At 57.3% G+C, this 14837-nt stretch overlaps 2 protein-coding genes across 3 annotated transcripts; both read left to right on the forward strand.

Annotated features, from left to right (window-relative positions):
* Positions 1-520: 520 nt before the first annotated feature.
* Positions 521-11744, forward strand: EDC4 (enhancer of mRNA decapping 4). Of its 2 annotated transcripts, none has more exons than XM_033128919.1 (29): positions 521-803; positions 3164-3320; positions 3716-3827; positions 4128-4227; positions 4491-4680; positions 4787-4934; positions 5024-5128; positions 5451-5560; positions 5643-5726; positions 5820-5915; positions 6006-6108; positions 6228-6408; positions 6503-6575; positions 6678-6769; positions 6836-7035; positions 7127-7257; positions 7350-7503; positions 7836-8269; positions 8355-8459; positions 8542-8694; positions 8772-8808; positions 8937-9114; positions 9204-9359; positions 9467-9582; positions 9685-9850; positions 9938-10124; positions 10217-10436; positions 10815-10978; positions 11217-11744. In XM_033128919.1, exons 1-29 carry the CDS (start codon positions 719-721, stop codon positions 11407-11409), a joined length of 4230 nt encoding a protein of 1409 aa, XP_032984810.1. In that variant the 5' UTR covers positions 521-718; the 3' UTR covers positions 11410-11744. The 2 variants fall into 2 exon arrangements, with proteins under 2 accessions (XP_032984810.1, XP_032984811.1); XM_033128920.1 differs by having other exon boundaries at positions 6848-7035.
* Positions 11745-12060: 316 nt separating this feature from the next.
* On the forward strand, positions 12061-13605 carry NRN1L (neuritin 1 like). Its single transcript, XM_033128348.1, has 3 exons — positions 12061-12220; positions 12988-13120; positions 13210-13605. Exons 1-3 carry the CDS (start codon positions 12118-12120, stop codon positions 13496-13498), a joined length of 525 nt encoding a protein of 174 aa, XP_032984239.1. The 5' UTR covers positions 12061-12117; the 3' UTR covers positions 13499-13605.
* Positions 13606-14837: the final 1232 nt, after the last annotated feature.

A 14837-nucleotide genomic window follows, 5' to 3' on the forward strand; every position in this document is an offset into this window, starting at 1 on the left:
TTGTAAACTGGTTTCTTTCTTCCTGCCTGAGGGTGCCAGGTTGGGCAAGGGGATGCTGGGGGCATTAGGGAACAATGTGATGTTTGTGGTGGGACTATCTGTCTCTCCTGCCCTTGGAATTCCTGGGGCTTCTGACATCACTGGTCCCCTCAGGCATTGGGTTACACTGACCCATTTCCTAAAGGGAAACCTAAGTTCCTGCCAATTCAGCTTGTTCCTGGGGGGGCGGGGGGAGGGGTCTGACAACAGCCTGGGTGGCTGAGTTGACCAGGTCCTAGGCCAATCATAAATCCATGCCCTGGGAGTGGGCATGGACCAGTCGGGATAATCCTGATGCTACCAGGGCTTTAGGAGGACCAGTACATGGACATTTGCTCTGCCTCAACTGCACTCTCCGGACCCCGCTGGCACAGGGGCAAGGGAATGGAGGCAGACAGGCTCCTGGAGGGACAAGGCGTCCGCCCCCATCCCGGAACCTTTCTTCTCCAGTCCGCACAGGTTCCGGGAGCGGAGGAGCCGGCGGGCCGGAAGTGGAGGTGGTTGGTGGGGTTGGAGGGGCTCAGGGACGCGGTGCGGGTGGCGGTTTGTGGGCTGCGTGTGGACGGAGTGTAGTGACCGGTCTCCCACTGTCTGGCCGCGGCGCGGGTGTGTTCTGCTGGACTGTGCGCGGCAGCAGCGAAAGGAACGCGGCGCGAACAGGGCGCCCGCGGCTGGGCCCATGGCCTCCTCCTGCGCGAGCATCGACATCGAGGACGCCACGCAGCACCTACGGGACATCCTCAAGCTGGACCGTCCCGCGGGGGGTGAGCCGGGACAGTGGGGGTGGGCACTCGCAGAGCGGGCAGAGGAGCGGTTCTGGCCAGGGTCGCCCTCAGGGCCCACAGGTCCCTCAGACCGGCTCTGCATCCTCCCGGCTGGCTGGTGAGGGCAGATGAGGGTCAGAGCGGTAAAACCCTGAGATTGACGCGAAAGGGCGCAGACCCCCGGGTGCGATCCCTACCCATCCCTGCTCGGGCCGTTTTGCCTCGTCCTTCAGCGTCTCGGCTGAAGGTGAAGCCCCTTCTCTGAATCCGCAGGGCCCCCCTGGTGTTCTGGTCCCAAGGTCTCTAGTGTTCCTGGGACTGGTCTGGGTTCCCTACTCTTTTGCCTACTTCAGAGGCCTAGTCGGTGCTCTGTAGCTGAGTTCTGTGTCTAGATCTAGGTGCTGTGCTGAGGAGCTACCGATCCCCCTCTGAAACTTGCACCTCCTTCTATAATACAGACTCCAGGCATGCTGTCCTGAGACTGATATTCAGGAGGAAAGTGACCACTCCCAATTCCGTGTCCTTTCTGGGATTAAGGCAAATATCAGATTGGGTGGCCCTGATTGGATTAGCCTATAAACATCTGCAAGCCCTAGTTTATTTCCATTCATTTAAACTTTATTTGGGATTTCAGTGATACCTCAGAACTGCTCCTGCCCTCAAAAGCCCCCGGAACACGGAGCTAAAGGAGGTTGTAATATAATTCTGTTGTTATTGAAGGAGAGAAGTGTTTTGGTATTTTGATGGGGATAGGATAGGTGGGGTGGGGGCTGGAGAATGCCTGACAACGGGACTGAGAGAGGAGACAACATTTAGGTTACGTCTCGTGATATGAACAGGAGCTTGGGTGTCAGGAAAGGCATTCACAAAGAAAGAGCATGTGTGAAGGTACAAAGTTTTCTCGCTGGTTCAGGGACCTGTGAAAAGTTGTGGTTGAAAGACTGGCTGGTAATGGTGGTGTAGTTGTGTAGTGGCCAGAGCTGAGAATTGGTGTTTCTTCAGACGCTGTTCTTAAACCTGCTGGGAGGCGCAAACTGGCTGCTACTGAAAGCAGGCACTGGTGCTCACTCTGGGTCGTTTTAGCTGCCCTGTTCCCTGAGCAAATCCATCTGCCTGAAACCACTGAGCCCTTTGTCCCAGGCCCGGAGTATGCTCCCTTTACTCATGAGCTCTGCTTGGGACTCTCATCCTCATTAGCTGCTGTGTAGACTAGACTCCACAACGGTTTGGTAGCACCTGGCATGGCCAACCTTATGCAGCTTGTTTGTCCTCATGGTATCCTGCCTAGGAAGGAGAGTGGTCAGCTTACCCCTGAGCAGCTAAGGTGGCTCTGATCCAACTTAAGTGGCCTGGAAGCTTTCCACTGAACTCCTTGTTTATTGATTGGTACTTGATTCTCCTGTTTGTCAAGTAGCTCTGGCTTGTCTCCTCTCAGTGGAGGACCATGTCAGACCCCAGACTGTTTTGTGACTAGAAACATGCTGTGATCCCAAATGTGGAACCCTAGTCTTCTTGCCCCCTGGGAGTTTTGGAGTAGTGTCACAGCCTTTGAGGGTGCTTGACACTCAGCTGATGGCAAACAACTGAAATGCTGTCTTTCCTAACTCCACATGCTACCCCATAGTTTTTCTCCCCGTTGTCCAGCTCCTTCATGTCCGTTCGTCCTGAGTTTACCTGCTCAAGGTAGCTTTTTCTGAGCAATTTGGGGCAGGCCTTCTTCCTTTCTTACTCCCACATTTTATCAATGTCCCTCCATGCCCCAGGAGCATCCTCTCTCCTCCAATCCCTGCCACTACCTTGGTCTAGGCCCTGGTATCTCTCACCCAGCTTCTCAATTGTCCAGCATGCTGCCCTAGAGCAATCAGCCCTCTGGCCAGTGCTGACCATGTCACCTTCCCTTTTAAAACTCTTTTGTGACTCTCATTGCCACAGAGAGAACGTAAGCACCCAGCTGCATACCTGAGATCTCTGCAGCCTTGGTTTCCCTCCATCCTTCCCATGTTTGTGTTCCAGCCACACTCGCTCTGACAGTGCCTCTTCTCTGAGGTCTGTCCTGACCCTTGCCCGTGCCCTTCCTCCAGTACCCAGAGTCCCTGAGTTTAATTGGCTTCAGAGGATCCTTGATAGCTTGCAGCCCACTCCCAGGTAGAAGAGCCTCATGCTCCTCCTTGGTCTTGGCATGTATTGGCTTCACCGTCAGTGCTATGGAACGAGAGATGAACAAAGGGCCCTCCTCTCCACGGACGTGCCTCAGTTGAGTGTCCCTAGAGCACCTCATGGTTCTGAAAGGAAGCTCTGCAGGAGGAAAGGCCAATATGCGGGTGGAACAAACTCCTAATAGTGGCTCTTTCTGTCCCCAGGCTCCAGTGCAGAGAGCCAGCGGCCATCTAACACCTACAATGGAGACCTCAATGGGCTCCTGGTCCCAGACCCCCTCTGCTCAGGTGATGGTACTTCAGCGAACAAGCCTGGTCTCCGGGCCATGCCACCTATTAACCTGCAGGAGAAGCAGGTCATGTGAGTGCCTGGGAGATGATGGTGGTAATGGGGCCCTTGGGGGCATCTGCTAGCTGAAAGCATGAGATGGGGGGAGAGAAGGGCCAGCAGCCTCTGCTGCTTCCGGACTAGACGCTCTGGGATGGAACACTTAACCACATTGAGCTTGTACTAGGATGAGGGGTGAGGACAAGCTCAAGAGTTGGCCTAGATCTGAAGTTTAGGCTCCTGGTTTAGCATTCCCGAGGATGGAGCTGGGCAAGAAGAGCTATGGGTCTGGGGACTAGTGGACCAGGCAGAGCTGTACGTCTGGGATTGGATACTTCTCCATGGTGGCTATATCCTCTCCCTATCCCATCCCTACCCGTTGAGACTTGGGGCGAACAGGAGTAAAGCTTGTGCACCCTTCCCCCCAGCTGCCTCTCGGGAGACGACAGCTCCACCTGCATTGGGATTTTGGCCAAGGAGGTGGAGATTGTGGCCAGCAGTGACTCAAGCATCTCGAGCAAAGCACGAGGGAGCAACAAGGTGAGTACCAGGATGTTGTGGCATATAAGGTGAATGGGGACACACTCAGCCTGTCCCTCTCCCCTCATGGTGCCAGTTCATATGGGGACCACCTTAACAGACAGGTGGTATGCCTCAGTCTCAGGAAGCCACGGTTGGCTACCAAGTATCTGTGGGAATCTGGTTCCAGGAGGTGTGATTGGGTGGCTGGGCTAGCACATGTGGCCTCTGCTGTCCCCAGGGTTGCTGGGGGCCACCTAAGCTCTGGGAAAGCTGCCCCAGCCCTCAGCTTCTACGACCTGCCTCACCCTTGGTTCTCAGGTGAAAATCCAGCCTGTTGCCAAGTATGACTGGGAGCAGAAATACTACTATGGCAACCTGATTGCTGTGTCCAACTCCTTCTTGGCCTATGCTATTCGGGGTGAGTAGGGACAGGGGAGCGGAGGGAGGTGATCTGCTAGAAGTCCCAGATATGCAGATTCAGTATCAGGCCGCTCAGCCCACTCAGATCTTAGGGATACAATGGGAAGCTTGTCTGTGCTTCCCCCACCTCTTCCAGGCCTTGGGGAGCCAAGTGGGAAACCAAGCCTGAGACGGGTGGTGGCAGTGAGGCAGGCAAGGGCAGGGCTTCTCTGCCGCTGCCTAGGCCTCCACACTCCCGGCCAACTGCTCTCCTGCTTCCAGCTGCCAACAATGGCTCGGCGATGGTGCGGGTGATCAGCGTCAGCACTTCGGAGCGGACCCTACTCAAGGGCTTCACAGGCAGTGTGGCTGACCTGACCTTCGCACACCTCAACTCCTCACAGCTGGCCTGCCTGGATGAGGCAGGCAACCTGTTCGTGTGGCGCTTGGCTCTGGTTAATGGCAAAATTCAGTATCCTTTCCCTGGGGTGCGATGGGGACTGAAGAAAGGTGGGTAGAGCTAGCGCTGCCAGGCACATCTCATCATCCACCTGTCTAGCCCTTAACGCCCTGCTCAGAGAAGAGATTTTGGTCCATATCCGTCAGCCGGAGGGCACACCACTGAACCACTTCCGTAGGATCATCTGGTGTCCCTTCATCCCCGAGGAGAGTGAGGACTGCTGTGAGGAGGGCAGCCCAACGGTGGCCTTGTTGCACGAGGACCGGGTGAGGGGGCTGGGAATGGGGACCGGAGAGGGGATGGAGCAGCTATGGTGTGGGCACGGGCTAAACACTCAGCTCTTTGTACGCTCTAGGCTGAGGTGTGGGACCTGGACATGCTCCGCTCCAACCACAGCACCTGGCCTGTGGATATCGGCCAAATCAAGCAGGGCTTCATCGTAGTAAAAGGCCACAGCACAGTAAGACTACAGCTGACTGTCTCCCCTGCCCTCCCCCCTTATATCCTGCATCTATTCCCGTACCCACAGCTGCCCAGACATCTTTATGGCATTCTGCCCATGGGGCCTCTGAGCACAGAGTGATCCTTACCTGTGGAGCTCATGCCTAACATGGCTGCACCCCGTGGGTCTGATCTTCTTTACGGCCCCCCATTCATTCAGTCTTTCACACAAATGTGCAAATCCACTATGGGTCAGCCTAGCTCACTGTCATTCTCACCTGAGACAGGCTGCTCCCACCTCTAGCCAGGTGGCAAACCAAAGCTCTTTGGGTTCTTCCCAGTACCTGAGTGAAGGGGCCCTCTCACCTGATGGGACCGTGCTGGCTACTGCAAGCCACGATGGCTTTATCAAGTTCTGGCAGATCTACATTGAGGGGCAGGATGAGCCAAGGTAAAGCAGGACCTGAGGGATTGGGAACCCCCAAGTAGGGGACCAGATCACCCACTCAGGCCCCTTATCTGCCTGCTTGCAGGTGTTTGCATGAGTGGAAGCCTCATGATGGTCGGCCCCTCTCTTGCCTCTTGTTCTGTGACAACCATAAGAAACAGGATCCTGAGTGAGTGAGTGGGTAGGCAGGTGGGTGGTGGGCTGGAGCTTGGGCACCCAGCAGGGGGACCAGCCAGTCACTCAGTGCCTTGTTGCTTTGCAGGGTCCCTTTCTGGAGGTTCCTCATTACTGGTGCTGACCAGAATCGGGAGTTAAAGATGTGGTGCACGGTGTCCTGGACCTGCCTGCAGACCATTCGGTGAGCATGGGAGGCCAGGGCGAGCAGGGCTGGGGATGTGGGTTCCTCCCGTTTTCTCAGTCTCATTCATCCTGCCTCGCGGCACCCCAGCTTCTCCCCAGATATCTTCAGCTCAGTGAGTGTGCTCCCCAGCCTCAAAGTTTGCTTGGACCTCTCCGCAGAATACCTGATTCTCAGTGATGTGCAGCGGAAGGTAGACTGCAGTGGGGCACCCTTGGGCAGGGCTGGTATCATCAGGGAGGGCAGGGGTGTATGTTACATACACAGCCCTCACAGCCTCTGAGGTCAGCTGTGAATGCACTGCCTGTACAGGTCCTCTACGTGATGGAGCTGCTGCAGAACCAAGAGGAGGGCCGTGCCTGCTTCAGCTCCATCTCTGAGTTCCTGCTCACGCACCCGGTACTGAGCTTTGGTATCCAGGTTGTGAGTCGCTGCCGGCTGAGGCACACTGAGGTGCTGCCTGCTGAGGAAGAGAATGACAGCCTAGGGGCTGGTGAGCTGCTCAGGGTCAGGGGTGTATATGTTGGTATGTAGGGAATGCCAAGGCACAGAGGGTCGGGGGCTAGTTGTCCACACTGTCCTTGCAGATGGGACCCACGGAGCTGGTACCATGGAGTCTGCAGCCGGTGTGCTCATCAAGCTTTTTTGTGTGCATACTAAGTGAGTATGTCGGGGACGCCTGCCTGTGCCCTGCCTGTGCCCCTCCTCACCCTACTGACTGGCCCCTTCGCGCCCTCTCCTGTTCTCCTTCTCTTCCTGTAGGGCATTGCAAGATGTGCAGATCCGCTTCCAGCCACAGCTGAACCCTGATGTGGTGGCCCCGCTCCCTATCCACACTGCCCACGAGGACTTTGGTGAGTGAGGGATGAGAGGGGAGCAGATTAGACTGGTCGAGGTCTGAGATCTGACTCAAGTGATAGCTTTCCCCACAGCATTTGGAGAGTCTCGGCCGGAATTGGGCTCCGAGGGCCTGGAGTCCGCTGCTCACGGCTCCCAGCCTGATCTCCGACGCATCGTGGAACTGCCTGCACCCGCTGACTTCCTCAGTCTAAGCAGTGAGACCAAGCCCAAGTTGATGACACCTGACGCTTTCATGACACCGAGTACCTCCCTGCAGCAGGTATGCTAGGGGAGGGGCTTGATGCTCAGGGCAGGGAGACCTAGGAATCCCCACCCACAGGCCACAGCGCTTCCTCTCTGCATCTCCTCAGATCGCTGCATCCCCTAGTAACAGCAGCAGCAGCAGCAGCAGCAGTGGCAGCAGCAGCAGCAGCAGCAGCTCCTCTCTGACAGCTGTGTCCGCCTTGAGCAGTACCTCCGCTGTAGACCCCTCCTTGCCTAGGTGAAGTGAGGGTCAGAGTTGGGGGATGGCAGGGGATGGTACCAGGTGATGTCAAGCTCTGGTTGCTTACACCTCAGCCTTCCTGCCACCAGGCCCCCTGAGGAACTGACCTTGAGCCACAAGCTGCAGCTGGATGGCAGTCTGACAATGAGCAGCAGCAGCAGCCTGCAGGCAAGCTCACGCAGCCTCCTGCCTGGACTGCTCCCAGGTCCAGCCGACAAATTGACTCCCAAAGGGCCCGGACAGGTGTGTGTGTGTGCGCTTGTGTGTGAAGTGCAGGCTAGTGGGTGTATGGCAGCGGGAAGGTGCTCTTCCCATTGCACCCTCTCTGCTTGTCTTATTCTGCCTCAGGTGGGCCATGTTTCCCCTGAGGTCATCTTAGCCTCCCCTGTTCCCTGGAGGGCAACTCCTGAGCCTCTTCATCCCTGCCACCTCTCCTCCTGGGCTGTGGCTGTTTTTGACTGCGTTCCCCCTTCCCCACTGTCCCATCTCTCATCACTACAAACACCAGTGCCTCATCTCTGCCTCTGCCCACCCCTATTTCCCACCACCTATGTCCCCGTTTTGGTTCACCTCAGGTGCCTACTGCTGCCTCTGGACTCTCCCTGGAGCTGCAGGAAGTGGAGCCTCTGGGGCTACCCCAGGCTTCCCCCAGCCGTACCCGCTCCCCGGATGTTATCTCTTCGGCTTCCACTGCCCTGTCCCAAGACATCCCTGAGATCGCATCCGAGGCCCTGTCCCGGGGCTTTGGCTCCTCTGCTCCTGAGGGCCTTGAGCCAGACAGTATGGCCTCAGCTGCCTCAGCGCTACACCTGCTGTCCCCACGGCCCCGGCCGGGGCCCGAGCTTGGGCCCCAGGTTGGCCTGGATGGAGGCCCTGGGGACGGGGATCGGCATAGTACCCCTTCTCTCCTGGAGGTGGCCTTGACCCAAGAGGCCACAGCCCCTGACAGTCAGGTCTGGCCGACAGCACCAGACATTACTCGGGAGACCTGTAGCAGCCTGGCCGAAAGGTGAGGAGCTTGGGAGGGGAACAGTGTGCTGATGGTAGGGGCTTCAGATAGAGTCATCCACTGATGAGTCGGGCTGTCCCCACAGCCCCCGGAATGGCCTCCAGGAAAAGCACAAGAGCCTGGCCTTTCACCGACCTCCTTATCACCTGCTGCAGCAACATGACAGCCAGGACACCAGCGCGGAACAAAGGTAGGTGGCACCCCATACCCTTCCTCTCACGAGGGAGGGTCAGCAAGTGGTAGGCGCTTATCCCTCTCTCCCTTTCCCACAGTGACCATGATGACGAGGTGGCCAGCCTTGCCTCTGCTGCAGGGGGCTTTGGCACCAAAGTTCCCACGCCACGGCTGCCTGCCAAAGACTGGAAGACCAAGGGATCCCCTCGGGCCTCACCCAAGCTCAAGAGGAAGGGCAAAAAGGATGACGGGTAGGAGGGGTCCTGGGACCAGGGAGAGGGGTGGTCCCCAGGCTGTCTAGGCCTGAGGTGCTTCTCGCCTATGGCAGGGATTCAGCAGTCGGATCTCGGCTCATGGAGCACCAGGTGAGTGAGAAAACAGCCTTTCTACTTCTAAAACTCCTTGAGGGTAGGGAAGGGTTTGGGGCCATTCCCTGGTCTGGTGTGTGGTGATGGGTGGGACAGCATCATGTGACTGTCAGTGGTACTGGCAGGTGGCAGAGCCCCCTGAGGACTGGCCAGCAATAATTTGGCAACAGCAGAGAGAAATGGCGGAGCTGCAGCACAGCCAAGAAGAGCTACTGCAGCGTCTGTGCACCCAACTCGAAGGCCTGCAGAGCACTGTCGCAGGCCACGTAGAACGTGCCCTCGAGTCCCGACACGAACAGGAGCGTATCCTTGTGGGCAGTGGCCCATCATCAAGAGGGGCTGGGGCAGCTGTAGCGTTCTTGGACCAGGCCTGTTCCTTAGCTGTAACACAGAGCGGCGGCTGGAGCGGGCACTGGCAGAAGGGCAGCAACGGGGTGGGCAGCTGCAAGAGCAGCTGACGCAACAGCTGTCCCAGGCGCTGTCTTCAGCTGTGGCTGGGCGGCTGGAGCGCAGCCTACGGGACGAGATCAAGAAGACAGTGCCACCATGTGAGTTTTGCATAGATATTTCTTCTGGGTGGGCCTGGTGGGAGTGGGGCCCCTACCTGTCAAGCTTCCTCTCATGGCTCTACCTGTCCCTCCTCACCCTGCCCCAGGTGTGTCTAGGAGCCTGGAGCCTGTGGCAGGCCAACTGAGCAACTCAGTGGCCACCAAGCTCACAGCCGTGGAGGGTAGTATGAAAGAGAATATCTCCAAGCTGCTGAAGTCCAAGGTGCAATAGGGCCCAAGAGAGGGAGGCTGGTACTTGGTGGGCCTGATCAGGCCAACTTGGGCTCAGGCTTTCAACTCAGCCAAGCCCTTCCCTCTATCCCAGAACTTGACAGATGCCATCGCCCGGGCCGCTGCAGACACATTGCAGGGGCCAATGCAGGCCGCGTACCGTGAAGCCTTCCAGAGTGTGGTGCTGCCCGCCTTTGAGAAGAGCTGCCAGGCCATGTTCCAACAGATCAATGACAGCTTCCGACTGGGCACACAGGAATGTGAGTGGAATCATGTGCCCCACGGTGGGAGAGGCTGTCTCCTTCTGCCCTACCTTCCCTCTCACTGCCCCCACGGTCACCTCTCAGACTTGCAGCAGCTAGAGAGCCACATGAAGAGCCGGAAGGCGCGAGAGCAGGAGGCACGGGAGCCTGTGTTGGCCCAGCTGCGGGGCCTGGTCAGCACCCTGCAGGGTGCCACTGAGCAGATGGCAGCCACTGTGTCCAGCAGTGTTCGGGCTGAGGTGCAGCACCAGCTGCATGTGGCTGTGGGCAGGTGTGTGGGCAGGGCACTGGGAAAGGTGGTGGGTTTGAAAAGAGCCAGACCAGACTTCCCGTCTACCTCGTTTTTCTCACTCTCTTTTGCAGCCTGCAGGAATCCATTTTAGCACAGGTGCAGCGCATTGTTAAGGGTGAGGTGAGTGTGGCACTCAAGGAGCAGCAGGCCGCCGTCACCTCTAGCATCATGCAGGCCATGCGCTCAGCTGCTGGCACACCTGTCCCCACTGCCCTCCTCGACTGCCAGGCCCAACAAGCCCATATCCTACAGCTGCTGCAGCAGGGCCACCTCAATCAGGCCTTCCAGCAGGTATGCCAGGCTTCAGGCCCAGTAAGGTTCAGCTGTCTGCTTCGGCTCTCCAAGGCCCATCCACCATACATTCCCCTCTATCCATCAGGCTCTGGGTGTTTTGGTTCTCTTTGGCCTCCAGACCATTTCTCCCTGCTTTTCCCTCTACCTAAACCCTGGATCCCTTTCTTCCTACCTCATCCCACCTTGCTTCATGACCACACTTCTCAGGAAGCCTTTCCTGACCCCCTAGAGTAATGCAGCCCTACTGTGTTCTCCCTGGGCCCCTGGACCTCCCCTTCTGGAGCCCTCAGTATCCCACTCTGGTCATTCTGGCTACACAGGCAGACAAGCGGGATTCCATCCTGACATTAGCTATAAACACTATTTTCTACCTAGGCCCTGACAGCTGCTGACCTGAACCTGGTGCTGTATGTGTGTGAAACTGTGGACCCAGGCCAGGTTTTTGGGCAGCCACCCTGCCCACTCTCCCAGCCCGTGCTCCTTTCCCTCATCCAGCAGCTGGCCTCTGACCTTGGCACTCGAACTGACCTCAAGCTCAGGTGAGCGGACATGGTAGGACCAGGAGATGGGCTGGGGTAGAGGTGGGGCAGAGTTCAAAGAAGAGCCTCCCACCCCAGCCTCACTCGCCTCTCTATATTTCTCCATCAGTCTCCCCTGTCCCCTCCCATCAGGCTTGGAAGCCTCCCCTGTTGGCATGCCCTCTGGGCCTCTGGGCCACCAGGGGGCGCTCCCAACTGCGGGAGCCCACTTTAGCCTGTCCCTCTCCTTCACTCCCAGCTACCTGGAAGAGGCAGTGATGCACCTGGACCACAGTGACCCCATCACTCGGGACCACATGGGCTCTGTCATGGCCCAGGTGCGCCAGAAGCTATTCCAGTTCCTGCAGGTTGAGCCACACAACTCACTTGGCAAAGTGGCCCGGCGTCTCAGCCTCATGCTACACGGCCTTGTGACCCCCAGCCTCCCTTAGCTAAGCCTGCCTTGCCCAGGGCTGGGACGGCACGGGAGGCCAGCAGACAAGGCTAGGCCGAAGCAGGATCATGCCTGCCCTTGACCTGCTCAGGCACCCACCTCTGCGGTGGTGGAGGGGGGAGCACTGGCTGTGCTCTACAAGTTATGCTAGCCAGCAGGTTTAGGCTGGGCCCAGGGTGGGTATTGTGCCTTCTTGGGTTCTGCCATGCCTGGAGCATGACCTCCCGAGATTGTAATACCACTTGTTCCTTTTTACCTCTGCTTTGGACCTTTTGGTTTTTGAAAAACATTGACAAATTCGATTAAATGCTTTTGGAATAAAATGGAGTATGTACGTGCTTTTGGTGTGTTTTTGGTGTGCCTTTGATAACTGCCCTCTGTTCCCTGGCCCCTCTCTTCTACCTGTGTGGAGCTCTGTGGAGGCCAACCCCCTCCAGGATCCTGGACACCTATCTTCATCAGCACAACTGCCTTCCCAGATCTCCTCTCTTGATCTCTGAGGCAAGGGTCCTGTGCCGCTGGGCTATTATTGTCTCCCGCGTACCTCGATCCTTTGACAATCTGTGTACTGGAGGCGGGGCCGCCTGCTGGCCTTCAAGTCCCGCCCCCGGCTGTCATCCAATCACAGTCCCTCCTTCCGGGGGTTGGGCTGAAGGGCTGCACTCCAAGCTGCTAGCTCTTGACACTAGGTTCCTAGCCCGGAATCATGCGCTGCTGCTGCTGCTGCCGCCGCCGCCGCCGCCTCCTCCACCGCCAGCAACCACCCCGTGCGCTGGGGCTGTTGCTGCTGCTGCTATTACCACCACTTGGTGAGTGCAGGTGTACTGGACCGGCCTGGGCTGCACACACCATCTCACCAGACTGGGTTTAGGGTGTGTGGGAGCTAGGGCACAGCCTTTCTGAGTGCTAGGAGCCAGGGTGGTAAGTAGGCGCCAGGCTCCAGGGAGGGGATGTGTACTAGTGGCTTCAGTACCAAAAGTAAGGGTTGTGAACTGAGCCCTAGTTGTGGGGGAAAGACCCAAAATTTCGTAGCCCCCATTCTGGTAAAGGGATACATGGCCTTTGGGGGAATTCCTAGGCCAGCCTTGGGATCCCTGAGGTCCTCTGTTAGGGTCTGGCCTGGATCCTGACCCTCTCTATCCTGCACTACCCATCCAAAAATACTTGTCTTTGGGAATAGGGTGGGAAGGTCAAGAAAAGCTTGTCTAGGCTGCAGAGAAACTGGATGGTGTGGGAGAAGGTCTGTGTGGCTCCGGACTGTGCCCCCCCTTCACCATGTCCTGACTCCTTTACTTGGACCATCATTACCTGACTTGAGGCTGAAGAAGCTCAGAGGAAGAGCCGACCCCTGGGACGCAAGCACATTTACTCTGCCTCCCCTGCTTCCCCCGCATGTATCCTGCCTGGTCCTCTCTAGAAGGGAGCCAAAGCAGATGATCCCCAGATATGCCCCACATTTCCCTAGGGCACCCCTTTCACGCTGAGTCACGTCCCCAGAACATACCAAGGTAAACAAGCCCCTGGGGGTTGGGGGGGGCTGGCTCATCCTATCAACCATTTTCCACCCCACCGCCAGTCCTTGTATCTCCCTTGGCAGCAGCAGCTGAGGGCCCAGGCCACTGTGACACCATATACCAGGGCTTCGCTGAGTGTCTCATCCGCTTAGGGGACAGCATGGGCCATGGAGGCGAGCTGGAGACTGTCTGCAGGTACCAGGGCAGCAGCCTGACTCCCACCAACCTCAGTGACCTCATCCCAAAGCCTCCTTGCCCTCCTAATTCCCCTCACCCCTTAACAGGTCTTGGAATGATTTTCACACCTGTGCCTCGCGAGTCCTGTTGGGCTGCCCGGAGGAGGCAGCTGCCGTGTGGGAGTCTCTACAGCAAGAAGCTCGCCGGGCCCCTCACCGGGATAACTTGCACACACTATGTGGTGCCCCTGTGCACGTCCGGGAGCATGGTGCAGGCCCTGAGACCAACCAGGAGACACTGCGGGCGATAGCACCTGCCCCCACCCTGGCCCTCACGCCCCCGCTGCTAGTGGCCACTGTTCTGGTGCTCGCTTGCCTCCTGGGGCCTCTGGCCTAGCCATTGGGGTCGGATAGCAGCGCCCTTGCTGCCACCCCTGCTCTGGTGGCTGCCCTCAAGGCTCTGCAGAGTGCACTCAGCTTTCATTAAAGGTATTTATATTTGTAGTAATCTACTTCCTTTCTTCTGGCTACACTTGGCTGTGGTTGAGGCCTCCCGAAGCTGATCCCCAAGATGGTTTGGGCGGGGCGAAGGCTGCCACAGGGGACTCAAGCTTAATCCTTACAAACAGTCATTTCCCAGGGGCAGTTTAGAGCTTTCCGTTCCATGCAGGTGCCAAGAGCTCTGGGGGTTCGTCCTCCCAGGTCGGCATTCCTAGCCCTGCCTGGCCCCTAGGGGCCCTGTGAGGTGGTAGAGTGTCCTGCCCTACCCCCAGTGCGTACCCCTACTCCCCAGGTTCATTCCTGCCTCCATGCTCCTGACCATCTCACCTCCTCCTCTGCTGAACTACTACCTAGCCTTTAAGACAGCTCAGACTAAGTGTTTGTCTTCTCCCTATCTGGGGTCCTGGTATCATCAGAGAAGCCTGTTCCAGAAGGTGGGGGGGGGACCTGTTGGAGTCTACATTTAGGTCCCCAAAGTGACCTGGAGCTACAGAGACTGGGGTCACAATGAGGGTTCCCCTGACCTCTGTTCTCCACAAACTTGTACTTTGAGAAGAGGTGTGCAGCATGAAGTCAAAACAATCCCAATTCTGGAAGCATAGAATTGGTATGAGGAGCCCCTGTTCATCCTGGAAGAGAGGAAGAGCAAGAATCAGCATGGGCAGAGCCTGAGGGAAGGAGGAGTCTCAGAGAGGGTGAGAGCCTCTCTTGATCAGTCTCTACCACCAGCACCAGGACCCTATTTCAAGCCACCACCCCACGGTGGGCACTGCCATAACCTCCTCACTGGCTTCTACTCTCACTCCCTCCCCTTTACTCTCCATTTTCTATATTGAAAAACTGATCCTGCTGTTAAGCTCCTTCTCATTGTCTAGAATGCCCTACATAAGCCAGCTCTGCCCACAGTTTATTCAGTCCACTCCTGCAACTCCCCTCTGTAGCAGTACAGAGTGATCTACCTACCCAGCCCTTGAGGTAAGGGGAGGCTTCAGAGAAGAAGCATGATAGGGGGCAACAGAGGTAAGATGGTGGGGAGAGGTGGGGCTGAGTTGGAGAGGACTTTACAAGGGGCCCAAAGGAATCAGTTGGAAGGGAAGGAGAAAGGGCTGGGAGCCCAGAGTTAGGCAGGCTAGATTTACACTAAAACCAATGCTGGGGGGCTGGCCCCCTGGACAGAATCAGGCCTGATAGGACCCTAGTTTAGGCTGCAGGGTGACAGGTGCCTCTAGAGACTT

Source organism: Rhinolophus ferrumequinum, chromosome 15 (assembly GCF_004115265.2).
Source record: "Rhinolophus ferrumequinum isolate MPI-CBG mRhiFer1 chromosome 15, mRhiFer1_v1.p, whole genome shotgun sequence".
Taxonomy (NCBI): domain Eukaryota; kingdom Metazoa; phylum Chordata; class Mammalia; order Chiroptera; family Rhinolophidae; genus Rhinolophus; species Rhinolophus ferrumequinum.

Excerpts from the sequence above, each read along its gene's own strand:
- EDC4 (XM_033128919.1), top strand. The coding sequence starts at position 719 with ATGGCCTCCTCCTGCGCGAGCATCGACATCGAGGACGCCACGCAGCAC. Across the intron at positions 6,770-6,835 it reads CACTGCCCACGAGGACTTTG|CTTTCCCCACAGCATTTGGA; the intron begins GTGAGTGAGGGA and ends CTCAAGTGATAG. Across the intron at positions 9,851-9,937 it reads CCGACTGGGCACACAGGAAT|ACTTGCAGCAGCTAGAGAGC; the intron begins GTGAGTGGAATC and ends GTCACCTCTCAG.
- NRN1L (XM_033128348.1), top strand. The coding sequence starts at position 12,118 with ATGCGCTGCTGCTGCTGCTGCCGCCGCCGCCGCCGCCTCCTCCACCGC. Across the intron at positions 12,221-12,987 it reads GCTGCTATTACCACCACTTG|TCCTTGTATCTCCCTTGGCA; the intron begins GTGAGTGCAGGT and ends CCCCACCGCCAG. Across the intron at positions 13,121-13,209 it reads GAGCTGGAGACTGTCTGCAG|GTCTTGGAATGATTTTCACA; the intron begins GTACCAGGGCAG and ends ACCCCTTAACAG.